Source organism: Punica granatum, chromosome 4 (assembly GCF_007655135.1).
Source record: "Punica granatum isolate Tunisia-2019 chromosome 4, ASM765513v2, whole genome shotgun sequence".
Classification (NCBI taxonomy): domain Eukaryota; kingdom Viridiplantae; phylum Streptophyta; class Magnoliopsida; order Myrtales; family Lythraceae; genus Punica; species Punica granatum.
The window spans coordinates 5,922,254-5,950,248 of NC_045130.1; the positions used below are offsets into that span (position 1 = coordinate 5,922,254).

At 41.1% G+C, this 27,995-nt stretch overlaps 3 protein-coding genes, 1 non-coding gene and 1 pseudogene across 11 annotated transcripts; all 5 read left to right on the forward strand.

Moving 5' to 3' along the window:
* The first annotated feature begins 1,896 nt into the window (after positions 1-1,896).
* LOC116203282 (partner of Y14 and mago) lies at positions 1,897-4,376 on the forward strand. The gene is given in 5 exon segments (XM_031534956.1): positions 1,897-2,137; positions 2,140-2,282; positions 2,747-2,863; positions 3,122-3,340; positions 3,960-4,376. Coding segments are annotated over 5 exon segments (657 nt in total). The 5' UTR covers positions 1,897-2,094; the 3' UTR covers positions 4,095-4,376.
* Positions 4,377-4,611: 235 nt separating this feature from the next.
* On the forward strand, positions 4,612-4,683 carry TRNAP-UGG. Its single transcript has one exon. It is a non-coding gene; the product is annotated as a tRNA-Pro (tRNA).
* Positions 4,684-4,867: 184 nt separating this feature from the next.
* LOC116203280 (separase) lies at positions 4,868-17,277 on the forward strand. 3 transcript variants are annotated; one of them, XM_031534953.1, is made up of 27 exons: positions 4,868-5,705; positions 5,877-6,054; positions 6,134-6,241; positions 6,613-6,741; positions 6,820-7,271; positions 7,732-7,840; positions 7,929-8,054; positions 8,224-8,514; positions 8,599-8,715; positions 8,884-9,096; positions 9,184-9,294; positions 9,438-9,584; positions 9,680-10,054; positions 10,138-10,227; positions 10,658-10,921; positions 11,091-11,214; positions 11,330-12,112; positions 12,649-12,868; positions 12,974-13,076; positions 13,676-13,867; positions 13,948-14,003; positions 14,083-14,306; positions 14,401-14,641; positions 14,770-15,172; positions 15,345-15,584; positions 15,703-15,790; positions 16,286-17,277. In XM_031534953.1, the coding sequence occupies exons 1-27, from the start codon at positions 5,014-5,016 to the stop codon at positions 16,801-16,803; spliced, it is 6,594 nt and encodes a 2,197-aa protein (XP_031390813.1). In that variant the 5' UTR covers positions 4,868-5,013; the 3' UTR covers positions 16,804-17,277. The 3 variants fall into 3 exon arrangements, with proteins under 3 accessions (XP_031390813.1, XP_031390814.1, XP_031390815.1); XM_031534954.1 differs by lacking the exon at positions 4,868-5,705 and having other exon boundaries at positions 5,904-6,054; positions 6,145-6,241; XM_031534955.1 differs by lacking the exons at positions 4,868-5,705; positions 5,877-6,054; positions 6,134-6,241 and having other exon boundaries at positions 6,611-6,733.
* Positions 17,278-18,864: 1,587 nt separating this feature from the next.
* On the forward strand, positions 18,865-21,547 carry LOC116202582 (annotated as a pseudogene).
* A 2,588-nt stretch (positions 21,548-24,135) lies between these two features.
* On the forward strand, positions 24,136-27,914 carry LOC116204047. Of its 6 annotated transcripts, none has more exons than XM_031536093.1 (3): positions 24,232-25,483; positions 25,597-25,677; positions 26,452-27,914. In XM_031536093.1, the coding sequence occupies exon 3, from the start codon at positions 26,465-26,467 to the stop codon at positions 27,542-27,544; it is 1,080 nt and encodes a 359-aa protein (XP_031391953.1). In that variant the 5' UTR covers positions 24,232-25,483; positions 25,597-25,677; positions 26,452-26,464; the 3' UTR covers positions 27,545-27,914. The 6 variants fall into 6 exon arrangements, 5 of the variants coding, with proteins under 5 accessions (XP_031391953.1, XP_031391955.1, XP_031391952.1 ...); XM_031536095.1 differs by having other exon boundaries at positions 24,232-24,546; XR_004156334.1 differs by lacking the exon at positions 26,452-27,914 and adding an exon at positions 25,953-26,445 and having other exon boundaries at positions 24,136-25,677.
* The last annotated feature ends 81 nt before the right edge of the window (positions 27,915-27,995 follow it).

Below are 27,995 nucleotides of genomic sequence, written 5' to 3' on the forward strand. Positions count from 1 at the left end.
CAATTGCTTACTCAAAGTTAGAAGTACTCAAGGAGTCTCTTAACACGCATCATCAAGAAAATGCCTGCTAAAGTAAGTTAAGAGGCCATTGTTAGCCAGCCTAGCCAATCCTCTTTGCATCAGAGATAAATCTTGTCCTATCCGACTGCGTGACTCCAATGAAAGGTACAGTTAGTTTTATACTGATCTTGCTAACCTGCAAATTGCCATGGGACTGAACTCGGTAACTGCGGTGCAAACCAAACTTTCAACAGGGCTACCCTCTCTGGAGGAACGGTCCAACTGGTTGGAACTTTTTCAATTGGTCTAGTCCAACTGGTTGGAACTTTTCAATTGGTCTAGTCCAACTAGTCGGAACCTTTTGATTTGGTCTGCCCAGTCTTAGGACAAGTAGGGGTGCTTCTTCCATGGTTAGGGACATGTGCCATGAGAAGGTGGCTAGTACTTTTTATCTTCTGATCACCCAAAAGAAAGCATTTTTATCTTCTTGCTCGATTTGCGAAGAATCAACCAGTTCTCTGAAAGGCAGATCCACCTTATGTCTGATCATTCAACTTGGTTGATCGAGTTGTGGTGCAAGCTAATAGTTGATCAAACATCTATCATTGATGGTATAGTCGACGATTGGTTGCGCTTAATGATCTTATTGAGTTTGATCGAAGAGAGAGCTGCATTCGATTGCTAGTGGCAATCAAAACCAGACGGGTTTGTCATTCATTTACTGCTCGTTTTCATTGTACGATCTAGTTTCACAATCGACCTCACCTGTGTGTTGCAGAGAGCGGTCTATGAAAGACCAGTCAGCTTTGACATACATTGAGCTTGATAGTGGACCGTACAGTTTTGGCCGCCAGTCATGCGTTGCTAAGGAGCACCCGATCTTGGGCTAAGGTGGCCGGTCTTCGCTAGAGACCAATAATCGAAAACCAGGTACATCTCCGATCAAACTGGTGGCAAAGGACTGCGTGGCAAAGATGGAGGATTACCGACCTAAACTGGCTGGTCTTCATTGAACCAGCGATAGACTGTAGATTATTGGATTGGGCCATGCAAGGAATGGACCTCTTACCTCTTATGGGTAAGAGGTAAGAGGTTCACAAGTGGAAAGAAAAAAGTAGATATCAAAATGGTCCCTGAAGTTTTTGAAAACTATCAGTTTGGTCCTCAAAAATTTTTCCATCAAAATCATCCATGTACTTCAAATTTCTCCGTCAAAATAGTCCGATGTGCATGTCTACGTAAACTCACAACGTCTGAAAGTTAATAAAAAAATAAGTAACATTGAAGTAATGTGGTTTTGCCTCCTTGGAAAAATTAGAAGGAAAAAAAAAAAGAACGCAGGGAATGCTCGAATGATAACTCTTTGTCAGTGACCATGCCCGTTGTTTGGGGGGGGGGGGGGGAGTTGAGGCTCAGGTGGGGGCTCTTCACCGACAACCCCCTCAACTAATAAGCCCGTTAAAGCCCACCAAAGCTCCCCAAAGAGAGAGAGAAAAGGGAAGCTCGGGTTGGGACTTCGCATTGACAACCTCCTCAACCAATAAGGCCATCGAAGACTTCAGGTCTTTTAGTATTATCACAAGTGGGGGAGGTTGCCAGGGGGAGACTCCCCAGGTCTCCCCTCAGGTCTTTTGTGACCTTGTTGGTTGATGAGGAGTTTTAGTGGGCCTCTAACGACCTCACCGTTGAGGAGGTCGTTGGGCTGCCTTTATGCTCTACTTTTTTTTTTAAAGGTACAAAATATGATGTCGTTTTGATTATGCTTATTTAGTATGAATTTTTCTAACATCATTACTCCGATTTAACGTTGGATTATTTTGACCTGAAATTGATGTTTGGGGATGATTTTGACGGTAAAAATCTTTTGCAGCAAACTAGTGGCTTCCTGAAATTTAGGGACCATTTTGATAGTTTTTCTAAAAAAAAAAAAGGAGGAGAGTAAATTAAAGTGCGAAAAAAGTTCTAATGATTTTCCCTCTAGAAATTGTTTGCACGAAATTCTTCAAATAATTCCGACTGATGTTTCAGTCTGTAAAGTGTAATCTCGCCTAGTTGCTAATTACGCGCGGAAGAAGCGGCGGATTTGAGCGAGTGATGGGCAGTACCAGCAGAGGGGAGGAGCCATCGAAGCAGATGGAAGGCTCCACAAAACCCTAAAGGAGGGGGAGAGGATCCTGGCCCCGACACGGCGGCCCGACGGAACCCTCCGCAAGGCCATCCGGATCCGGGCCGGTTATGTCCCCCAAGAAGAAGTAGCCATCTACCAGTCCAGAGGTGCCCTGGTATGTCCCCACCACCACACCGTGATCCCTGTCTCTGCTTCTCCCATATGATTTGATTGGCTGCTAATTTCACCATTTTCGTGCAAGCTCACGCCAAAGTATGGAGCTTTTGCTACTCCTCAGTGTGTATGGATGAGAAATTTGATGCCTTTCTGTGATTCGCGGGGCCTGTTGAGATTAGGAGATGAAGTTAGAGAGAAAGGATCGATGAAGCTGAAATTTTTACAATTTTACAACTTCCTTCTGTTTTCAAGAACAGAGTAATGGTTTCCTATGACCTAACAGAGCATAGTTTTCGAGAATGTGAGTGTTTGTAAATGATTTTACCAATAGGTTCATTTGTTTGCCCATGTGACGGAAGTTTGTGACATAACAGCTCCCGGGCTGTCCCGGCAGATTATTAGCAAAATCGAGTTCTTATGCAGAAGGGCTTTCCGTGAGAAATTCTTCTTGTTGTTTTGCAGTGGAAGAAGGAGATGGCTGCACAGGAGGGTCCTCCTGGTTATGATCCGGAGCCGTATGTAAAACCTAAAACTAAGTCTGCTAAGAGAAATGCTAGGAAGAAGGAGAAGAGGTTACAGGTAATTGACTTGATAGGTTCAATGAGTTTTGATCTTCTTTCTTATCAAAGTTCTTCAAAAGACAGACTGGCTAGTCCAGTTGTGATGTCCCAGCAGAGGTTAAGTTGAGTTTATCTGGGTTCTATCGTGAGCGATGTTCTTAGGCTTGAGTTCATTGGTATTTTGGGTTTGCTCTCCTGCATATGGCTGATGCAATGAACAGGTAGACATGATACAGTCTGTTTGCAGTAAGCAACATTAACAGGATCTATGCTATAGGCTGCTCTTGAGAAGGATAAGAGCTCGGAATCAGTGGAAGATGAGGATCTGAAGGTTGAGGAAGAGAAAGCTGTCGAATCATTGGCTTCTCAGGTCAGTGAGATGGCTGTTTCTGCAAATCCTGCTGAGAGCATCCCTCCCTCGGACTCAACTGAGGGTGCAAATGCTGGAGGTCCAGGTCAAGACATTGATAAGAAAATCCGAGCGCTGAAAAAGAAGGTATGGTTATTCCTTCATGCTTCTATTTTGGCATTTTAAAGATGAACATAATAACGGTTTGTGTATCATAGCGATGGCTGCTATAATCCATCTTTTCATTCTTGAGCATATATCTGGCAGTGAAATAAATCCATGGAAATTCTGCACGTGCTTGGAAAGAATATGCTACTCATCACTTATTTGCTCTGGTTATAGAAAGAATATAACATCAGTCATCAATTCTACGAGAAAAAGTAGTAGCTGTCGCTTCAATATTGTGGATCTTTCAACAGAGTACGATCTTAAAGAGGGTGCTTTTTCCATTTATGAATGAAGCCACTGATATCTTCCAAAGACACGAATTTATCAGTGTTAAGTCTAGTAGGTTCCAATTTTAAGGATTTTAGTAAATTGTGGGATCGAAAAAAATAACACTACCATTTATATAACTAGAGTTTGCTTAGGAAAGCTCTGAGAAAAATGGAAATCTATTCATGAGACATGAGATATAGTAGGCTAGCCATTGTTCTTTCTCTGTTTAATTGTTTTGCAAGGCTTTTGCAACAACACAAGAGCTTGTGTATAGATATCGCAAATCTGATTTGATTGCTGAAGGCCAACTGTTGTTTGAATATTGCAGATACGCCTAGCAGAAGCTCAGCTGCAGAAAACTTCGCCACAAGAAGCGAAACCCGAACAGATGGATAAATTGTCGAAGCTTGAAGGTTGGCGGGAGGAGTTGAAACTGCTGGAAAATGAAAAGTCCAGGATGTAGAAATCATGAACCGTGTGGTTCATTCCTCCCTCTTTGCCCGGTGAGAAGGCAGAAACTCGTGCATCAGAGCGGTGATTCTTCTTGACTAATGGGTCCATGGTTGCGATCATGTCATCTAGTGGCATCTTTTTCGCTAGATTTTTCAGCCATTGTTGATGGTGCATGTTCGACCTCGGTCTTCTAGCAGTGAGGGACTATTTCTTTGTAGTGATGTTCCCTTTTTAACCATTATATGATAATATCAAAGTTCCAGTGACTTGCAAATCAAAATCTATCGGTTGACCGGCATGCTCGGTTTTACTTATGGCTCCCCTTGTAAGAAAGGGAAAAAGAACATGCATGAACATGTGTATGCAAGCTTTGCATTCGAAGATGAGCTTGCCAACTGTGTTTTCCTTTTTCGAGGACACCAACATTGCGCTACGCTGTAAATCAAGCATGTTACGGGACTAATGGAAAGTAAAAATCGACCATGTCCCTTACTTTATGATGAAATACATTAACCGCGTACCAAACAGGGCATTTGGTCTAGTGGTATGATTCTCGCTTTGGGTGCGAGAGGTCCCGAGTTCGATTCTCGGAATGCCCCCTCAAATTTTTATTAATTATACATATTTTTTCTTTTTAATAAAAAAATCTTTTCTTTCTACGATGGGCCTTATGATGTTGTTGGGCCAAGCTCATTTAGTGCCGGCCCAACCAGGGCCCATCATCAGATCTGAAATTTTTCAAAAGTGATAAGCTCGCGGGTTCAGTTGGCGCTCCGACACATTTTTCCATTTTGCTGCCGCCATGGCAATTGCTCACTTCTCAGGTTCAGGCTGAACTCACTTGCCGAAGAAGACGACGATGAAGGAGGAGGTAAGAAGAAACTGATTCAGCGAACATCAGAGAGCTCAATCACCTCTATCTCTCCGCAATGGCATCTCCTGCTTCTTCAGCGGAATCCTCCCTGCTCTCGAAGCTCGAATCCCTCGTTTCCTCCTCCGGTCACGGCCCCGACGGTGCCGAAGACATCCACTCTCTCTTCTCCGATCACCTCCGCCCGTTCTCCGATCTATACACCGCTCCTAACCCCAGGAAATCCTCCAAATCGGCCACTCAACAGCAGCAGCAGCAGCAGCAAGCTCTAATCCGGTCTCTCGCGAAGCAGTACCTCCCTTTCCTCAACCGTTCCCTGTCGATCCTCCCCAAGCTCCTCTCCAGTCCCCGGCCGGACCAGTCCCCCCTCTTCCATACGTACAGGCTCTGCCTCCGCTGCTTGGACTCTCTCTCCTCCCAGCTCTCCTGCAAGCCCTACTCCATCCACCTGCAGAGGCTCAGGTTGATCCGCTGCCTTGAGTCCTGCACATTGTACAATGAGTCCCGTGATGAAGGGTTTGCTGTTTTGGAGAGCCTCCGTGAGATTGATTTGGGCGGGAGGAGAAAGGGGAAAGCGAACGGGAGGTTCTTGCCTGATTTGAAGGGGGCAGGCGAGGATAAGGAGTTCATAATTTTGGTTGTTGAGATTGTGGTGGTGCTTGTGAAGTGCTTGGCGATGGTTCAGAGCAAGGATGGTGCTGATTATCTGAGGATCATTCAGTTAGTGGAGGAAGCCATACCTTGGTTCAGGTCCGAGCTCATAAAACAGATATTTCATGATTTTTCCAGCGGTTGTTCAACAGACGTGAATTTATTTTTGAGCTGCTTTCGCCATGGAATGTTGAGCTAGCATTTCCTATGTAGGCTTTGTTGGGAATCTGTATGACTTTATGGTAATTTTGTTCGTAATTGTGCCTGCAGGGTCCTCGACGCTAATACATATGAGAAACTGCATAGGGTGCTTGTTACCTACCTGGGTAAAGCCACCCTTTTTTTGTTTGCCGAGAATAAGTGTTTTGATGCGGACTTGGTCCGTTCATTTTCACTAGCCAGCTTGGCCCAGTATGAGGAGTCACCGCTGAATGATCAAACTTTTAAGGTCAGGTGTATCTCAGATTCTGAGTAGGCCTTTGCTGGAGTGGATTCTATTTCATGCTTAATCATTTATCTCTGTACAGTTCGCCCGCAGGATGTGTTCCTTGTTGCTATCTGAACCAGATGAGAGGAGTTCTTTCATTCTTGATATAATCAATCGTTTATCAGAATGTGGCTCACCTGATGGCAAGGTATTTCTAGGAATCTAGGCAGGTGAACTAGTTATTTAATACCTTAAATTGCTAACTGGAGCAGGTACTAATGGTGTGAAGCACTAGTGATCCATGGATGTTTTGTGCATATAATATTAGTTTTTGCTTTCATTAAACTCCAAATATATCCATGCTAGATTTATTCACCTAACTGAAGTACATTTTGCTGAATTGGCGCAAAATATTCCTTGTAACTGTAGTACTATGACAATATGCCATCTGCTTCATCAAAACTTAGATTGTGCATTCTGATTGGGATTGTGAATTGCAGAACCAATTATACGTTGGATAGGCTTTTGAAAAGTTAGAATCTATTAGAAAGTACACTTACTAGCAATTCCTTTTTGCAGGTGGGGAGGGAGAACGATGAGATAGAACTTATTGAACTTGTTTCTTATTGTGCTAGTAGATGCCGAAACATAAGTTATGAATTTATCTGTACGTTTGCTGCCAATATAGAGGCAATGGCATGTAAGAAGGTACCTCTTGAGCCGCTTGCTTTAATGATAGTTGCAACTGCTGTGCCATCCATTATTTTGATACAACATGTTTGACAGGTCCAAATGCCCATTGACATGATCCTGCAGTTGTATGCTGTTGGTTTGTATCTTTCTGATGCAAAAGTTAAACCTAGTGGTTCTACATCTTCGGGAGGCCAGGAAGACGGTGCTACATTGAGATTTTTATATGTCAATGCGCATAGATTGAACGTTTTATCATCCCTGCTTGGTCCATTGCAAAGTTACTTCCAGATTGAGTGCAAGGAGATTGCTCATGGTCAGAATGACTCTTGCAAAGATGCTGAAAGTGATACTCGTAAAAAGAAAGAAACTTATCTTCCACTTTATATGAATGCATTGAAGTTTTTGTGTCAGCCACTTGCTGAATTGGTAAATGTTGAAAGGAAACAGTTGCTTGCTGGAAATGAAATGGGCTCTGCTGTTACCCTCCTGTGTGCAGTCCAGGGTGCTTTAAATCAGTTCTGTGATGTCTTGCTTTTCCATTGCAGGTTAGTCTATAAAAAGGAATAATTTGTTTCTTCCCAGATTGACTCATGATGTGCGTTACATTCAGTATGAAAATTTTATTCTGTGTTTTGGGTGCTTCCACATTCTATTCAGCATGTGGCTTTGAAACTTTAAGCAATATATTAATATCTTACATCCTCAAGATGTTTCTTAAACACTTAGCTCTGTCTTTAGACAATTTCCATTATGAGAATAATTAACACATGAAGAAGCATTAGTTCTTCCATTATTTTCTTCAAGGCTACTTGTACTGATAGGTGAAGTTGGATAAAAAAAGCAAGTGATGCAGTACTGCTTCTTGTATGCAGGCAGGCAATGTTAAAGCATTTGTAAAAATTGAGTTTATCACCATTGATTGTACCCTTTTTGGGATTGTGTTCTGTTGTCAAACAGATTGTTTTTGTAACAAGGGCCAGTTTGGTTTTATAATTCTGGATGCAGTTCTATGTATGAAAGGGAGAGAGATGGATTTGAAGATCACTCCAAAATGTTACTTGGTGTAGCTGTAGCTGCTTTCACTCTCTCTTTAATAACAAAGCTCAATCTGCAGGTTTGCAATTTTATTTTGTGGTATAGATAGCTGTTTTGTTTTATCTTTTGGTTTTTGTTGGTTCTCATATTTATCTTCCCCTTTCCAGAGTATAATGAACTTGATTGAGCAAACAATTTCAAGTCAGTGGGTTCAGCAGCAAGGGTTAAAATTCCTACTCTCCTCGCTATACAACATTGGTGTTGTCCTTTACAGAAACAAGCGAGTGAAAGAGGTACTTCTTGCGTAAAACAGCAAATTTTATTTGAGACAAAGTGGAAGTTCGCATTTTAATTGCTGTCCAATACTGAGATCTCATCATGGCATTCCATTATGAATCTCATATTATACTTGTTTTATTTATTAACACGAAATTCTTTTGTTGTTTCATTGCATAATTGCAGGCTTCCAAGGCACTGAAATTATCCTGTCAGGCATCATGGACATGCATCATGCTATTCTGCCAAAGGTCTGAACACGATTCCCATGGAATTGGTAATTTTTCAGATGATGCTATTGTAGATTTCATTAATGAAGCGTGTGCAAGAAGTGCTTTTTATTTGGATATTCTCCATCAACGGGGCAGTAAAAAGCTTGAAAAGACAATTTTAAGCACCATATGGAGTTGGTCGGTTGCTCAAAGCAAGTTTAGTAGGCTACCAGGTCCTATGGCTCTGGTGAAGCAATGGGCTAAGGCAAGTTCCTGAATACCATAATTAGATTCTGAGGAAGTTTTGTACAAATAAATTGATTTATTCTGACTTCTGATAGCTTTTCAGATTCAGTGTAAAGAACAGAAGAATTCTAATGCAAAAAATGGATTATCAACTTTATGTGAATTGCTTCTACATTCGAGTGAAGTTTCAGGAGGAATGTTGGCCATTATCTCAGAGCAGGTATGGATTTAGTCACAAATACAACCCTTTTTCTCCCTTCCCCTCCAGGCACGGAGTTTGATGTGTGGTTCAAGGACTGCCTTGCATATCGTCGTCTGGGAGGAGAGGGGATTGCCGTAGTCCATCTAGTGATTAACTGAATATCTGACATACTTCAATTATTTATAGGAGCTTCTTGCATACAAAGAGATGAGTTCTTGGTGCCCAGATTTATGCAAAAGAATGAATATGAGAATTACGGATGTTCTTCTGGAAAAAGCGGATCTGCAAGATAATGTTTTACAGAAAGCGAGACTACTGATTGAAAGAGGAAAAACTCTGGGAGTTCATGGAATTGTAAGCCTAAATGAATGTATCGAGTTGTTATCAAGAGCAGCATCTGTGAGTTACTCTGTCCTTCTTGTTGTGTTGACTTCATTAATATTCCTTGAGCTGGATTTACTTATAATTAACTAGCAAATGTAACAGGAGAAGACTGCTGCTGGATCTTTTTCTCATGTTGTCTTGGAACGCCACCAGTTAGCTACTGCTTATTGCTTGAGGGCACTTTGCATCCAGGAGGTTGACCCAAAATCAAAGGTGTTAATACGTGAAAGGCTAGTCTCCAATTTTGTGTTAATTGATCTCTTGAAGGTTACTGCTATCAATATAACATGCACAACAGGATCTTTACTTTCCTAATTGTTGCTTTTTCCCCTTTCTCTTTCCCCTCCTTTAAGCAGGGAATATTGCAGGATATTACTGTTTCATTGAACCTCTGGTCAGGCATCTTTACTTCAGATGATTGCTCTGCGGATGAACTGAGCAGAGTGTTAACTGAAGTGTCATTGACATTGTTCTCCTGTACACTAGATTTACTAGCATTGAAGGTACAACTTTTGGTCAGAGAAAAAATTTCAGATACAAAGCATTGTTTTGTTTTTTGAGTTTTTCTCTATCTGACATTTCTTCTCTGTTTCTCCAGGGCTGCTTTGCATTTCACCTTGAAATTGAAGTATGGAAGATCATAATGAAGGTTTTTAGATGTAAGAATATACCACTAGAGAATTGTGTGTCCTACTTTTGGGAATGTAGAAGGATGAGTCATGCCCTTTGTACTTCACCCATAAGCAATGCTTTCATAAAGATTATGTCAGAGCATTTTGGAGAGCACTCTGCGTCTGTGGATTACTGGATAAGTTGTCTGAAAGGATCGCAACCACTGATAGTTGGACTTCAGAACAGTTTTTCATTCATATGTTCAGCCAGTTCTCAAGGATCTTCCAATCCTGAAATTTCACTTCAATTAGATACTGCAGTTGGTGAAGTTAAGGAGGCTGTTCTTGAACTTGTATCGAGTGTAAGATCCCCATGGTTATTCCTTGTGGAAGTTTTTTCCTCCTTTGCACGTTTAGACAATTATGTAACTTGCTCTTTCTGTAGGTTCCAGTACACAGTCGTTCCACTTTCACTGCTGGACATCTCTTATATGATCTGTCTGAAAGGTTGATCTCAAGTGGTTGTTTGCACGAGGTAAACAAGTGCTTCTTAAAGCTAAATTGAAATTAAAAGGCATTAGGATGATTTAGGTCTGCCATATGACTGTCTCATCTCTCTCAGATGAAATGTGCCGTTTTCTTGCTGGCAATGCGACACAAACTCTTATTTAGTTTGAAATTGCTTGGTGCATATACAATCGATCTGCAGTTAGCCTCCTGTGTTGATTGGGTCCGCAGTGGATTACAAGGTTGATTGTGGATTTCATTTTTTATTTGTTCTTTCTGTTTCCTTTTTAAGTCTTCCTCTCTTTAGTGATGGATTGTAGCAGTGTCAGAGTTTCTTCTAAGCTAGATGTCCATTATGTTGAGTGTTCTTCTCTGCATGCAATTTTCAATTAAATTCATGATATGATGTCAAACGTTGTTAATCCAATAATAACACTTCTACTTATGGTTTCATGCAGGCGCTTCTAAGTGCAAAAGAGTCACATAGGTTACGTACTAAACTCTTTCAGGAAAAATTCACATACTCAATTGAACAGCGAGCTGAGAAGTACGGTGAGGTTGCTGAACTCACCCAGAAGAACAAATATAGTGTAAGGGATCTCCAGGTATCTAGATCAGTTGTTGGCGAGGTTTGGACATTCGAGTTATCCACATTTAATCTGGAGGACACTCATATTAGTCCATGGAATGTACTTCAGGGTTACCTCGAGAGCACCTTACAGGTTAGAAAAACTTTTATTACTGCTTTATAGTTTATACTTCACAATTTTTATTGAATCTCATGTTCTTTTTTTGGGTCTGAGGATGTTCAAAATGAGCAGATTGTAAATGATCAGTCACTTCTCCTTCACTAACACAGACAACAGTTTTGATACTCTACTTATTATGCAGGTTGGGACCATCTATGAACTAATTGGTAATGTGACAGAGGCAGAAACTTTCTTCCTGTGGGGAAAAGACATTTCCTGGTCGCAGGATTTGACACATTTTACTGTCACCTTCTCCTCTGCCTTAGGTATAAGATTGCCCAATCTCTCCCTTTTATCTTTTTCTTTTTTTCCACCTTGGCTATTTGACAATAATATGCTGTTTGTCAGTAAGCGTGATATTTACCTGGTACCACTTGTCAGGGAAACTGTATTGTAAGAAGCGACTTTGGAATTTAGCAGACAGAGAGCTGCAGAGTGCAAAACAAATTGTGATGGACTGGAATAAGGAGCGTAGCATGAGTAGCACATGCTCTAGATGCTGTTGGCTGCTTGAAGCTGGTATTGAACTCCAACTTGGTAACCTAATTAGAAGTGAGGTTGATAGGACCACCAGGTTGATCTGCATGAATAAGCTGTCTAAGGCAGAAAAGCTCTTCAGATCAGCTCTTGATAAGCTTAATCATTTCGAATGGAAAAGCTCAGATGTTCATGAGGAAGAAAAAGAAGAGAGCTCTAATCTAAAAAAGATGAACTATGTTGATGGTGTTTATCAAGGAACAAATACAGTAGTGAATCAGCTGGCTGCTAGAAAAATCCTTCCTGCAAGTAAACAGGATGTGAAGATTGAAATCGCGAAGGGTAGAAAAGCAAAGACTGTGGCAAAATCTTCGTTGAAGGAGCATTGCATAATTTCTGATGCGAATAAAAGGGTAACCCGTTCTAGGTACCGATCATCGAAGCAGAATGCAGTGTTGTCAGGTGATGCGGAGGCATGCCCAGTGACTTCATCTAGTGCCAATCAGACAGATTCACTCCCACAACAAGACAATTCAGGGAATGGAGTATCATGCATTTGCAATAATATGAAGTGTTGGAGGTGCCTTCTTACGAATGTAGCAAAATCTGGTTTACTGAACAATTACATAAATATGAGATGGGAGCTCTTCCGTAGACGGATTTCAACGGGACTACTCATTGGCATCGGTATGTTGGTACCCGACAGAATAATTATTTTCCTGAATCTACCTTGAATAGTATTAGTACAGACTCAACCTGCAGGTGCTGCTATTGCAGCTTATATTCAGGCTGATTAATGAACTTGCAGCTAATAGAAAGTTGCTGGGTAATTGAAAGCTAAGAATCTCATAACATTTTCTTGAGCTGATCATGATGAAACTCTGGGTCCAAGATTTTGGCATAGAAAAAGACTCCTGCAAAGTGGAAACTCGGCTATATTTGACATATTAAGATCCGTAGGAAAATTATATATTCTTGGATATTTCTTATATTCTGAAACTGTTTGGAATACAAATTGCATGCTGTATAAGAGAAGACACAATGATAAATAACTTGATGCTTATTGCCTTTGACATGAAGTTTGATATGTTAAAGGTCTTGCATCATTAGGTCAACTCTGTTCCTTTCAGTAAGCATCTAGTAGTCCAAATCGTTTGTTGCGTCCCTTCCATTAAAAATATGCTTCAGTCATATTGGAATTAATGATGGTCTTCCATAATCAGGAAAATGCATCGGAAATCTTGATGAGGTTCATACAACACACAAAATATTCTTGCAAAGCATATCGAACCTAGCCGGTGGAAGCAACAATGAACTGTCTCATGTTTCAGTTGACTTAATTGGGAAAGAATTCTCAGGGGAGATGTTAGCTATTGAACGTGCTGTAGTACTTTACAGCATGTCTTGGTTCTTGTTGAAGAGTTACCGAAGGCAGAGTGAAAGGTAAAAGAATTATACATCATAGGAATTATTGCTGTTACTGCTCTTCTATGATGGTCTTGCAATCTTTGATTTTTTCTTACCTTCTTCCATTTGTTTCTTCGCCAGAAATAAATGCTGCCATCTTGCTCAAATTCAGCTACAGCAAGTTGTGTCATGGTTGAAACTAGCCTTTGTGCTATGCCATGAGGTTCCAGCACTTGCACAAAAGGTTGATTTCTTACCTTTCTCGGTGATTGGTAGCATCCGCAAAACCAGCTGAATTAAAACTGTTCTAGTTTTGCCGTTTGGATTGCCTTGAGAGTTTAGGATCCCTTTTTTTTCTTTTTGAATTCATAGACTTCTACAGCATGCTGCTGAAGAGTTGGATGCAGTGCAATAAATATTTCATGGATTGCACTCTCTTTATCTATTTAGTTGCTGCATTTCTTCTTGGAAAAAAGTGTTTTAAGTCTGGGTGAATTAATTAGTGACCTCTCATGTTTTTATGTATCTGATGATTATGGTACTGGCCTCATCATATTTTAATGTAGTTCGTGGTCCATTTCCTAGCATGTCCAATTATTCTAGGACAACTCACTCTGTAAGTTTCTCATAAAGTCATATGTCATGTAGCTTAATATCTGAATGGTTTGAAGGCCATTTTATTCTTTGTCAAAGTAATTAGTGTATGTCTTCATTCATAGGAAGTGTCAGAGAGATCTTATGATTGATAGCTCACTTTCTCTGCTTATGGAGATGTCCAACTTTGTTTGGGTTTTGCTGCATTGCCGACCTGGCATTCGATTTACTTTAGTCTAATGTGAACAGGTGGCTAGATTGCTCGCCGTTACATACATAATTTCTGCCTCAAGTGAACCATTTTCTTCGTCTCGCAACGCACTTTCTGAAAATTATTGGGCTTCATATTTTCATCAAGCTTCAATAGGCTCCCATTTGAACCACCAATTTTCTCTTCATATCATTCAGAAGGAAAAAGTCCAAGACAATGTTGGCCTTCAGGTACTCTCACTGCATTTGTCCTGTGTTAGGTTCATTTTATTGCATCCCTTTTATCTTGCATGACAGCTTTCATTTTCCAGGGCTCCACTGTTACAGACTCAACTTCCATCAAGGCAGAGATGTTCAGTCTTCCCAGGTCCAAATCGCAAACATTTTTTATATGTTGTTGCATGGTTTATATTAAATAATGTTTTCATTTTTGTCTCTTGCTGCAGGCTTGCACCTGAGTCTGTGAAAGATCTTGAAGATTGGGTAAGAAGATTTTTTAAGAGTCTACCTTGCACCACAATCATTTGTATAAGTGTTCTTGGGGATGCTGACTCAAGTTTGCTGCAAGAGCTATTTTCTTCTTCTGCTCGTGCATGGCTTCTCTTGTCTCGATTGAACTCAGAAGACCAGCCTATCATTTTGCTTAAGCCATTGGACCCAATTTTAGAAGGTACTTAACTAAAGTGGACTGAGTTCTTTTACTGCTCCTTGCTTTCAGTTTTTGACAAGATTAGCATGTCATAATAGTAGCAACTATTTTTCAGATGCTGTTGATGATGGGACTTTAGGCTCTGGGAAGTTGTCAGACGTGACATGTTCGGGGAAACACTGGCATTGTCCTTGGGGTTCTACTGTGATTGATGATGTCATTCCTACGTACAAAGAGATACTGGAGGAGAATTACCTGTCATCTTCAAATTATCCTTTGGAAGATACTAAAGAAAATAGGCTGTCATGGTGGAAGAGGAGAAAAAATCTTGATCTCCGCCTCAATAAATTGCTTAGGTACATTATTTTCTTAGTTCTACTCTCTTATTGAGATGCATGTATTTGGCCATATGTGGCTCTATGGTTTCTTGGTTATATATTAGAAAAATTTCTTGGTACTTACTTGTGTTCTCAAAATGCAACAGGAAACTAGAAGACTTGTGGTTAGGTCCATGGAAATATTTGCTACTTGGAGGATTAATTAATTCCAGTCACCTGGACTCACTGCATAGGAAGCTTATGCGTGACTTGAAATCTAAATGCAAAGTGGATGCAAGTGAAGCTCTAGTTAGAGTGATACTCGGAGGTGCAAAATCTGCCTCTGAAGCCGAAACTTTTATTCCTGAGCTACATTCAAAAAGAAGTTGCCATATTTGCTGCATTACCCAGCATGATGAAGCAAGACCAGACAGAACTTCTACATCTGATAGAGCTGATAAACTATCAAGTTTGGCTTCTCAGTTGGTACAACAGGCTATTAGTGAACTTGAAGTGGAGGATGACGCACATAGAGAACCAACGATTTTAGTGCTTGATTGCGAAGTGCAGGTATGGCTGGTACCAGTCAAATACTATTCTTTATGCTCTTGCCATGCTCGGTTATATACGATGTAACTGAACACAGAATGTCCTTAGTCATGAAGTCATTATGCCTAATTTCTGTAGTATCATGATGGTACTTTCCCTCTAATGACATGTTTTCTTTATAAACTATCTGCAGATGCTCCCATGGGAGAACTTCCCTATTCTGAGAAGCCAGGAGGTTTACCGTATGCCTTCTGTGGGCAGCATCTCAGTGACCATAGACAGAAGCCGCAACCGTCGAGAGCATGTCGGGAAAGTGGCTGCTGCCTTCCCTTTCATAGATCCCTTGGATGCATTTTTCCTGTTGAACCCAGGTGGTGACCTTAGGAGCACACAGATAGAATTCGAGAACTGGTTTAGAGATCACAAGCTGGAGGCAAGTTTCTATTACTCGCATCGCTCCTCATATGGATGCACATAAATCATAGATCACTGTTAAAATTTGGTTTTCTTTTATTTTAAGATATAGTTGGGTTTGTGTGCCAACTATACAGGGAAAGGTTGGATCTCCGCCTGCTACTGAAGAGCTGGCCCGTGCCTTGCAGCAGCATGATCTATTTATCTATTTCGGGCATGGAAGTGGTAAGTTCTTTCTTATATATACTTTTGTAATCAAGCACTATGAAGCTTTAGCAGACTAGCTGTTTGGACCTGTCTAAAGCGGAACAGGGCTCTTTGGCTAGTCCAGTCAAAGGAAACCTGAACAAGTGAATGAACTTATTAAACAATTCGATTCTTGCTCTCCCCTGTCCAACCAGTGTGATGCTACCTGTAAACCAGAAGTGTATCTCTCTAAGACTCTAACCCAGTCCCCTCTGGTTAACTTTATTTAGTTTATATTCCTAAATATCTTTATTGTTGTCGTGGTAAATCTGGCTGGACCTATTAGTCGATCAGTGGAATGAAAGAGCCATAAAACAAAAAATCAGCTTTTACATCAGTGGGGTGCTGTGGTTTTGACATCGTGTCTGGTTTCTGAAAAATATGTTCTCCAGCCAAACTGTATACGGCAGGTCTTACTATGTGGCTGGCTGGGCTAAGAAAGCACTGACTGGTTACTCGTTATGTTGGTTTTAGGAGCTCAATACATTCCACGGCATGAGGTTCAGAAACTTGAGACTTGTGCTGCTACTTTTCTGATGGGATGCAGCAGTGGTGCTCTCTCTCTCCATGGCTCCTATGCACCTGAAGGTATGCCTCTTGCATACTTAGCTGCAGGCTCTCCTGTGATTGTTGCCAATCTATGGGAAGTGACAGACAAGGACATCGATCGCTTTGGGAAGGCCATGCTTGATGCTTGGTTGGAAGAGAGGTCAAATGCCACGAGAATATGCACCCAGTGTGACTCCCTAACAAAAGAGTTCGAGGCAATGGACCTGAGAAACAACTGTACTGGCAAGAATAGCAAGAAATTGCCCAAGAAGCAGCAAGCCCCGGAATCTCAAGATTGTATACATTGCTGCAATCATAGTCGGGCAAGGATAGGCTCATTCATGGGCCAGGCACGCAAGGCCTGCATGCTGCCTTTCTTGATTGGCGCCGCGCCGGTGTGTTACGGTGTACCAACGGGTATCAAGAGGAAGAAAGACTTGTAGCATGTCCGTCCATCTTACGGAAACTTTATAAAAAAAGGAAATTCAAATTCACGATTCTTTTGAGGAGACGGGTGGATTATTCTCACCTCGAAAGTGAAGGATACCGAGATTCAAGCCTTCTGTAGATTCAGCAGGGTCATTTGATTCCGAGTCCTCATTATTAAGTTAATATAGGAAGTTGTATTCCAATGTGTTCTTTTGTAATGTCACATTATTACCGGGCGCAATTGGTGTATAGCAGTCTGTGTTTCGTCTATGGTGTCTAATGTGGTGCTGAAGTTTAATTCGATCTATCTTTCCCACAAAGTTACTCTTCGTGCTATATATCCTTAGGAACCACATCATCGTGCATGGTTTGGGGGCAGTTTGAGTATTATTAGACTGTAAGAATGAAGATTATAGAGGAAATTTTTAATTATGGAATTGTTTATCTTGAATTGTTAGGCAAAAATGTGATATTATTGTGTTTGGTAAGTATATCGAATTATTGGAAATTCAGGTAGTAACTTACATTTGTATATGTATATATATGAAAGCCAAAACATGATGGGTCGGTTTGATGGTTATTAGGGACTCAGAGCATCTTGTCGTTGAATGAATTATTATTGGATTTTTTATTTTTCAAATTTTTATGAATTACAAATTGTGGAACTCTTCATTCATTTTCTGAATTAATACACTATACTTGCTTTCAAAAATCAAATTAGACACATTTTTTTGGCGTACATTCTGATATCTAGAAATTCAAGGGACCTTGATTCAGTTTGAATCGGCTCAACCCACTAAAACGATTAAGCTCTCCCACTCATGGATTTTGACTTGAACTCGAGAGTCAAGATTTTATTTAAGGAAAATAAGTGACGGATTATTGATTTGAAACATGTTTGTAGATCATTTTTTCATAGATAAATCATGCAAGTATTTGCCTTTCAAAAAATAAATTAGATTGTGCTTTTTTATATATATTTACCTTTCAAAAATTACTGAAAAAAGAAATATTTACTTTTCAAAAAACTAATTATGTCATACTTTTTAAATTGATATTCAGTATAAACAATAGAAAGTAATACACATAAATTGTGAACAACTTTAAAAAATATATATTGTTATCACCAGACACAAGCTTTTAAACAGTACGTTTATCATTAAGAGAGTTATTCAATTTCATCTTTTTCTTTTTTCACTTTTTATTATGGATCTCAAATACGCAAACCTAGACTTGTCAGTCTCAAATTTTCATCTTTTTTTGCACGGATTCGTGAGTTATTTTGAAGATGAGCTACCTAAGTTATTTTTTCTTACTATTGATTAGTAGTTCGATCATTTTATATTGCTTTTGCACATAGTTTCACGTTCACAACTAATATAATATACGACTTATTTTACATAGATAAAAATGTTGATTGCCAAGACTATAATATCATTGTAATTTGAGAATTTACGTGTTTTAAATGCAAAGTTTTTACCGACCACAACTTGTAAGTTCTTCATTGAAATTTCACCGAAGACATTTCATGTGGAATAAAAGTTTTGCATCCAATTTTCGCCAAGATGTTCCAGTTACAATTTATATAATCTCTTTTTTTATTCGGTTTGATGAGATTCTTTGTAATTGAAAAAAAAAAGTGTGATGTGAATTCCTTCATTTCCACCGAGGAAAATTCTTGGGTCGCATGGCTGAATATTCAGTCATGAGCCCTCGTACGAAATATTTTCATACTCAAGAATAAGGTTTCATACGACAAAAATAACATTTCATACAATACAAATTAATTAGTCGACTACATACACAAATTAGTCGATTGATATTTTGTATAAAACGTTATTCTCCTTGTACGAGGATCCGTTACTAAATATTCAGCCGCGAAATTCAAGAATTGTCCTTTGGACCGAAGAAGCAATGTTACACGACCATGACCTAATCGACTGCAATCTTTTTCTCTTTTTTTTTTTTCCCTGCCCTTGAGAATTCTATTGGCAGGGGCCATGAACTAGAGGACCGTAGAAACGACTGGACGATATTGACAAAAAAAATTAATTAATTTTTTTTTTAAAATCCCATTAAAGATTGCTTCGTTCCCTCTCTAAATTTGAAGTTGCTCTTTCTCTCTCTCCTCTTCCCTCCACACTCGCCGGGAACTGCCTCCAGCAGCCCATCGATCCCATCGCCTGAGCTCAGCCCTGCCCGTCCATCCGCCTCGAAGCGCAATCTCCCTTCCACCCTCACCCCATCTCGCTAGCTTCTCAGCTTCCTCGGTAAGTTCCTCTTCCGCTCCTTCCTTCCTTCCTGGTCCGTCTGCTGTTGCCCTAGACAAGAGAATTTGTGTTCCTGTGCTCAATTCCTTTAGCTTCTGTAACATGAATTTGTTTCAAACTGTGCTAGATTATGTTGCTGAATCGTCAGATGTACTTTTGTCAATTCCACCTGTTCCGTTGACATCATCGTCATAAATTTCAGGACCTCCGGCCAATCCAAACCTTATGTGTATCTGCTTAGATTATTTTTGTTGGTAGCATTTGTCGGAATTTTATATTACTGATGGATCTGAGATTGCCAATGATGCTACAGCCCATGTGCCCGGAATCTTAGCATTTGTCTTCTTGCTTTTTCTCTATTGGATTAGTTGTCTGTCTTTGCCTGTGATTCTTTGCCCAAGCACGTTGTCTGTGGTTCGATTTGTTCTCAACTTATTAGATGCAAATGTGCTCTGGTTCCTTTAACTATGAATCATCATCGGTTTTTGAAGCACCGGGGAGGTGAGGCTCCCTGTTTCTTAACTTACTTTTTTGGGATTCATTCTTATGTTAGAGCATGTGCTATTCAAACTTTTGCCGTATAGATTTCTTTAACGAGTTGTGGAAATTTAGCACGAGTTTTTCTTCTCATTGCAATTAAAATTAAAAAACGGATGGTTCATTTTTGGTTGGAAGTGCTGCTCTCGCCAGTATAGGTTTTTTCCAATTGAATTTCTTAACGAGTTGAACGACTGCAAATTTGTGGGCTCAAGTGGCTTCGTGTTGAACCTACATGCGTTTCTTCTGGTTTGGTTCTCTGTCTTCTGTATTCCATGGTTGAACCTATATGCGTTTGTTGGGGTCCGTCTGCATTCATGGGTACTTTCATGCTGAATTTTGGAGTCTACTTTACCAAAGGCACTTGAGTTTGGATTTTGGAGAACTGTAAGTGGGCTTGCCTTTCATTTAGTACCTTAGGAACTCCGGATTTGACAGTCCTAAGCCAGCTGATCTTGAGATTAATGATGCTGGTCTCGGGCCAGTGGTCGTTGAGGCAGAAAAATGGGTGATAGATTGACTTAGTTGACCAACCCCTTAGTCTTACTGCACATGTAACATTTTGAGCTTACTGGCCATCTATTTATAATGATATGCTGATTTATATTCCTACTATCCTTTTCAGGCTCACATTATCAATGGCAAAAGGTAGCAAGGGGGGCCGTGGGATTGCCTCCCGTCAATTAAGGCCAGCTCCATATCCATTCCGAAAACTGGGTCAGAGCATTTCAGGCTTGAGCCTGATGAAGTGCTGCAAGGCAGTGGACAAGAAACACTGGGAGGACGCGGTGAGCTATGTCTGCATGGAATACCCTCATAATGCTGTTCTCCTCCTCTGTTCCTCCCATGAAAAGGGTTGCCGGCCCTATATGTGTGGAACGAGCTGCAGGTACTCAAATTGCCTCTACCAGTACAAGAAGGCTCACACCAAAATGACCGCATTGAACAATGTGGGGCCGGTTCAAAGCACGGCCGTTAATCGAATGGATATTTCCGATTTGTCTGCTCAGCCCACTGAGAAGTGCGAGGTCTCGGAGCTTCAATGCCCTCTTTGCAGAGGACAGGTGAAAGGTTGGACCGTGATTGAGCCTGCTAGGGCGTATCTGAATGCAAAGAAGAGGACCTGCATGCAGGAGAACTGCTCATTTGTCGGGACATTCAAGGAGCTGAGGAAGCACGTGAGGGCGGAGCACCCCTCTGCCCAACCCCAGGAGGTGGATCCCGCCCTGGAGCAGAAGTGGAGACGGTTCGAGAGGGAACAGGAGCTCGATGATGTGATCAGCACTATAAAGTCCAGAATGCCCGGGGCCATGGTGATAGGAGATTATGTGATTGAGGGGAGTCAGTTCGGGTTTGGTACAGAGGAAGATGGAGAAGGTAGAGAGCGGAACACGGACAGTGCCTTAGAAGCGGGGTTTGCTGGCAACTTGGTAAGCATTCTCCTACTTTTGCACGCGTTGGAGCTGAGAGGGAATGCTGATCTTGGTAGACGGTCTAGGCAGTCTGAGGGTGCTGTTGGTGTGGGCCGTCTCACCCCGGTTGTTGGATCAGGATAATGGGAACAGTAGCAATGATGACGATGATCAATCTGACGATGGTGATGCCGCCAACTTATCGTTGATCCGGTATCCCCGGCACCATCGCAGGGTGCTCCTAGGACGATCTGGAAGGAGACGTAGGTGCAGAGAAGGAAACCGAAATGCAGGGGCCGAGATAGCAGATATCTCACAGTTTTTAGGGAAGAGAAAAGTACGAAGAAAGATTAGAATAGAACGGGATAGCAAATAGGGATTTGACTGGGAAAATGGGGATCGGTCGGTTGATTGATTTTGATTGAATGATTGGCTGGCCTTGCCCTCTTTTCTTCAGTTGCCATTCTGAATTTCAGGTGTAGCTTCCTTTTTCGGTGTATATGTAAGATAATCTCTAGTTTCCTCTTTGTTTGTGTCGATTGTGATTGCCTCAGAGTCCACACTCGTAAGATCAATTTGCTTCCCATGCGAAAATCACACTCATCTACGAAAGCGACGAGCAAATTCAAAAGATCGAAAAGAGCAATGTTGCTTGTTGAAGGTTTGAAAGTGCGATTCTGAGACGAGGTAAATTAATAGTGTTCGATTTCGACAAAAAAGATCCGCTCGACCAAAGTGCGAAGTACGATAGATCTGGGGGTTCGCGGTTGAAGTGTAATGAGCAAACAATGGAATAGAGTTGAAGAAGTACTGCGCACGCTGATCAAACGACGCAGGATGGGGAATGTGGCGAATTTTTGTATCTTTGGACAGGAAACGAAGATGGGCCGATGAAGAAAGAAAATATGAATTTTGATGGTCACAATGGTTTTAAGCCGCGAAGAGTGCTATATGAAAAAGATATTGTTTGCCACCACACGAAGTTATAAGAGGATTTCGGCGAGTCTTTTTGAAAATTCAATCAAACTTTCCTGTGTTTTCCAATTAATGTAGAAACATGTGATGCTTGTCATTGTAATTTTTGCCACAAGAGCCTCTTATTTGATGATGAATAGGTACTATCGAAGAGTCTCGACTCTTGTAACGTAGCTTCAGAATCGACTCTTTATGTTCTTCGGGGACTGCCCTACCACTCGAGCTCTGTGGCTCAGAATAGTCCCCAGTTCGCGGCATGCTGCATTTTTCACACAATTTTTGTGTAGCAAACCTGAATCCTTCCGTCTCGTTTAGCACTAAGCTGAATTGGGATGGCATATCCGGAGTTACCTGTTGGCTCCTTTGAAATTGGAGGAACAAGTAGATATTCCAGGAGAATTTTAGAAGGCCGTATGATGAGTTTGGGTGCATTATTCAAACGACCCAAAGCTCTGCCAGTGCGACCAAACTTGATCGGCTTGTTTCCCCGAACGCTGCCAAAATTGTTGCGCAGACCGACTAACTCGAAAAGTTAATGCTCGGTCTTTGGGAGTTCACTTCTTCCATTTTGATCCCTAATGATCTCGGTCCTATTTTGTCGAGAGATATCTCTGGGACTCCCTTATCTCGCTATTATAACTTTTAATTTTCTTTAGAGCCCTCACCGAAGAAAAAAAAAAACCCTATTGAATTACAAACATGATTAAATTTACAATCTAATTTCTCGCGTAAGAAAATGGATAATGTGATACTCATGATTAGTAATTGCCCATCACGAATGAAATTTTTTTGTACTTTTTATGTACATGAATGAATGGTTTAGATCATCTCGATTTATCTGTAAAATTTTCCATCTTTCGTGTCAACTTTAAATCTTAAATAAGATATTGAGTTCGAGTTTTGTGAATAGAAAAAATTCACGTTAGAATAACTTTACTTTCTATAAATCGACTTGACTCGAACTGAATTAGTCTTTTAATCTTCCAAATACAAGAGTGTATACTAAAAAATTAGTAGGCCTCATTCTCTATAGATTACCCTCAACCACCACCGCTCAAAATAACAAAATAGCCTCATAGGATCTAACCAAAATTGGTTTTTGGACCTCACCACATATAAACTCTCAAATTTTCCTCCCGGGGTCAGTGTGAGACAAACACTTTGTCCCCCACTTTTACTTCTATCACCCGCCCTCGCGTGGCGACATGTAATCTATATCTCGGCCCAGGCCACCCTCGACTTTACCTCGAGATCCTCATCCTGGTTGCGGCTGCCCATTTGAGGCGTACTACTTGCAGCACCGGAGCATGGGCTAGTATTGTTAGGCATGATGTGGACTTACGCAATGTGCGTGTCTCTCCAAGATCGTTATCTTTTTAGCTGTGATATCACTTGTTGAACCGGACTTATACGGGCTCGAACTATATGCAACCCAAAATTTTAAGTGAATAAGTTATTGGGTCTCACCACATATAAACCATCCAATTTTTCTTTAGGGGAGTTGTCGTGGGGCAAACACTTTGTCCCCCACCTTTACTTCCATACGAAGAGTTCTTTTTTTTTTTTTAATGAAGAAGACTCATGAAATAAAAATTCTAATCTTTACAACTTATTTTTAACTAAATTCCACTTATATTCAATTCAACAACACAATTATTACTTTTCTATTTTTCTTCAATTTTTTTACCATTTATTTCAATTTTTAATACTAAATTATCTCAATTATTCATTACATTTTCTACAATTTAAGAATATAATCATTATTTTCTCTAAACTATTTTCATTATTCAACAATACAATCATTACAACTGAATTAATTTTTATATATTCAAAGTTAAAATAGAGTTGAGTTTTAATGCCAAACAAAACATATATGTAATATAATTAGGAGAGCTTTACCCCTTATGAGCCGGCACAGCTCGAATTGATTAACCAGAGCCTATTGAACTGTTGAATACGATATACACTACAAGGCCTCATAGAAAAAAAAAACTCGCCTATATCATTTTTGATTGGGCATCACTCGTCCACATTAGATGAGCGATGCAAAGAGCTCGCTTACAACATTTTTGATCGAGCATCACTCGTCCACAGTAGATGAGCGACGCCCGATTAAAATTTTTCCCATTCCTTGGGTTCGAAAAATAACCCGACTTAAAAAATAAAAATAAAATGAGAAAAAAAAGAGCAAAATAAAAGAGAGAGTGATACATAGAGAGAGAGGCGTAGAAACGACTCGACGAATCCGATTAAATTGCGTCTCTCTCTCTCTCTCTCAGATTTTCTCTGTCATTTCGTTTCCATCGATCGGTCTTTCATTTTCGTTAGCAAAGCATTTTCTCTTCTTCTTCGTGTCTTGAAATAAAAGCCAGACGATTGACAGAGAAGACAGATGAGGTGAGAGAAGTTATAAAAAAAAGTTTTGAGAGTTTCTCTCTCTTCTTCTTCTTCCCCCGCAACTTCCTCCTCTGACAAGCGCAGCACCGCATCGATCCCATCGCCTCAGCTCTCTCACTCTCTCGAGCTCCCCCCCTCCCTCCTCGACCGTCTGCTTCCCTCTTCGGTAGGTCCTTCCTGGTCCGTCGTCTGGCTGCAAGCATTTCTGTTGCCCTAGCTGTTGAGAGAAGGGACAATTGTTCTCCCGCGAACCATTTCTCTAGCTTCTGAACCATTTGGAGCGCAATTTGTTGATTAACTGGATCACGCTAGGTTTTTTTTTTTTTTTTTTTTTGCTTTGTTGTTGAATCTTGAATCGTAATTTCTCCAATTTCAACCCCTGTTGACATCATCGGCATCATCCCGGATTGGATTTCCTGAGCAGACCATATCTTCAAATTTTTTTTTTTTAATCTAATTTTGTTGGTTGCATTCGTTGGTTGGATTATTATATTCCTGAATGGATCTGAGATTGTCGATCACGCCACTGCCCATGTGCCTGGAATCTTAGCTACATGTTCCCTTCTTGCTTTTCTTTATCGGGTTTGTTATCTGTCTTTGCTTGTGATTCCTTGCCCAAGCACGTTGCCAGCCTGCGAACTGAAATCTCTGAGCTTGGATGTGCTTTGTTCTGATCCCCATCAGATATATATATGCGCTTTAGTCCCTCCACCTGAATATCGTCTTCGGTTTTTGATCTCTTTGAAGAACCCCGGGAGGTGAGGCTCCTCCCTGTTCCTTCGCTTGATGATCCTGTAACTTGCTGTTCCGGGATATCATTCGAATGATAGAGCATATGCTATGCAAACTTTTGTTCAATTTTGGGTAGATTTCTTATTGAGTTTTTCTTCATTGCAAATGGATGTGAATTGGGGTGCTTCATTTTTTGTTGGAAGTTCCAGTCTTCCCAGTGTAGGTTTTTTCTGTTGAGTTGCAGTACGTCCAGGGGTTTGACGACTGCGAAGTTGTGGGTGCAAGTGGCTCTCTTCTTTTCACGTTTTCAATGTCTTTAGAAGGGTTTTGGTCATTTGCGTCGATTTCGAACTATGTAGTCTGCAAAATTGGTAAGGATCTCCTCAACTTGTTTCTCTCACTCTTCTCTCTCCCGCCCCTCTTCTTCTTGGTTTGATATTCTATCATTCTCTATGCCATGGTTGAACCTATATACATTTCTCAGGGAATCTGCTATCATGGCTTCTGAGGCTTTGAGCCGGAGTCCGCTTTAGGATAGACACTTGAATTTGGACTTTGGAGAAGTGTAAGTGGGTCTGTCTTTCATTTAGTCCCTTAGGAACTTTGAATTTGACAATTATTGTCTAAGCCTACTCAGTCTGATAATTAATAAATACTGGCTTTGGATCAGTGGTAGTTGAGTTAGAAAGTTGGTGACGGATTGGTGACGGATTGGCTTAGTTGTTCAGCCCTTTAGCCAAACTCAACATGTAACATTTTCAGGTTACTTGCGATATAGGAATCATATTCTCCCAATGTAGATGCTCCCATTGTCCTGAAAGATGCTTTTTGGAAAAACAGGACAGAGACATGGCTGGAATGCATGGTTATCTACGTTAAACGAGGAATCATATTCTCCCAACGTAGATGCTCCCATTGTCCTGAAAGATGCTTTTGGAAAAACAGGACAGAGACATGGCTGGAATGCATGGTTATCTTCATTAAACTGGGAATAGACGTCCTTTAATTGACGTGTGTTTGTCTTCACTGAAGCAGCATGGATTGACTCCTTTAATCTTGTATGTTGTATCTTTGCCTTGTTCTGACTGAAATGGAACATTAATGGTCCATTTCACCTTATGGATGTTTTTCCTTGTCCTCTTTCTAAGATCCTGAGGTGATGACTGCAATAATTGAAGCTGGGCATAGTGCTATAGTAGTCTCTTCATAAGCTTTTCTTCCGAATTGCGTTCTACTTAGCTTAAAGAAAATTCTCATCATTTTGGTTTTCCTCGTCCATGACCATTTATGAGGATTATAATGATATGGTGCTTTAAAGTTCTGCGGATGTTCTTTTCAGGCTCACATCAGCAATGGCAAAAGGTAGCAAGGGACGCCGCAGGATTGCCTCTCGACATTTGAGACCAACTCCATATCCATTCCGGAAGTGGGGTCAGAGCATTTCGGACTTGTGCCCAGCAAAATGCCACAAGGCAGCGGAAAAGAAAGACTGGGAAGATGCAATGTGCTCTGTTTGTATGGAATACCCTCACAATGCTGTTCTCCTCCTCTGTTCCTCCCATGAAAAGGGTTGCCGCCCCTACATGTGCGGAACGAGCTGCAGGTATTCCAACTGCCTTGACCAGTACAAGAAGGCTTACACCAAAATGACCATGTCGAACAATGTGGGGCCGGGTCAAGGCACGACCAATGATCCGATTGTTATTTCAGATTCTTCTGCTTTGCCCACTCAGAAGTGTGAGGTACCAGAGCTTCAATGCCCACTCTGCAGAGGCCAGGTCAAAGGCTGGACCGTGGTGGAGCCTGCTAGAGCATATCTGAATGCAAAAGAGAGGACATGCATGCAGGAGAACTGCTCATTTGTCGGGACATATAAGGAGCTGAGGAAGCATGTGAGGGTGGAGCACCCCTCTGCTCGCCCGCGGGAGGTGGACCCTGCCCTGGAGCAGAAGTGGAGACGGCTCGAAAGGGAAAGGGAGCGCGATGATGTGATCAGCACAATACGGTCCACAATGCCTGGGGCAATGGTGTTTGGGGATTATGTCATCGAAGGGAGTCAGTTTGGGTTCAGTGCAGAGGACGGCGGAGGGGCAGGAGGAGAGAGGAGCAGCAGCGGTGGCTTAGAAGTGGGGTTCGATAGCAATTTGGTAAACGTTTTCCTACTCATGCATGCATTTGGGCAGAGAGGGAACGTTGATCTTGGCAGACGGTTTAGGCAGTCTGAGGTGGGCCGTGAGACCCCTATTTTTGGGTCTGATGCGTCTGATCAAGATAATGGGAATGATAGCAACGACGACGATGATCAAGCTGACGATGCTGATGGCAGCTTATTGTTGGTCCGGCGTCTCCAGCGCCAGGGGAGGGTGCTCCTGGGACGATCGGGAAGGAGACGTAGGCGTAGAGAAGGCAACGGAAATGGAGGGGCGAGATAGCAAATATCTGACAGTCTTTAGTTAGGGAAGAAAAGAATGAACAAGAAAAAGGAAAAGAACATTAGGATTAGGTTAGAAAATAGGGATTTGACTAGGAAAGTGGGGATCGGTACGATTCATTGCTTGCCTTTCTCGTCCTCAGTTGCCATGGAATTATCTATCGATGTCTTGTTCTGAATTCCTGGTGTAATTTGTATTTACTGTGTATTTGTATTTAATTTCCATTTGATTCTGTGAATTATGCTTTCCTTTCAGGTACAGTAAATCTCAATTCTCAAGTTCACCTGTAATTAATTTATTGTGGGGTGTGCCCCTGAATTTGTAATCTCGAGAAGATGAATGAATGGAATAAATGCATGTTTTGTTTCTACGGTTCGATGGACTTTCTCAAATGTTCCGAATGGCGATTAAGTCGTTCCTTTCGGAATTGATGAAATTAAGTGTATTAAGA

Excerpts from the sequence above, each read along its gene's own strand:
- LOC116203280 (XM_031534953.1), top strand. The coding sequence starts at position 5,014 with ATGGCATCTCCTGCTTCTTCAGCGGAATCCTCCCTGCTCTCGAAGCTC. Across the intron at positions 9,295-9,437 it reads AGGTTGACCCAAAATCAAAG|GGAATATTGCAGGATATTAC; the intron begins GTGTTAATACGT and ends TCCTTTAAGCAG. Across the intron at positions 12,113-12,648 it reads GGGACTACTCATTGGCATCG|GAAAATGCATCGGAAATCTT; the intron begins GTATGTTGGTAC and ends TTCCATAATCAG.
- LOC116204047 (XM_031536092.1), top strand. The coding sequence starts at position 26,465 with ATGGCAAAAGGTAGCAAGGGACGCCGCAGGATTGCCTCTCGACATTTG.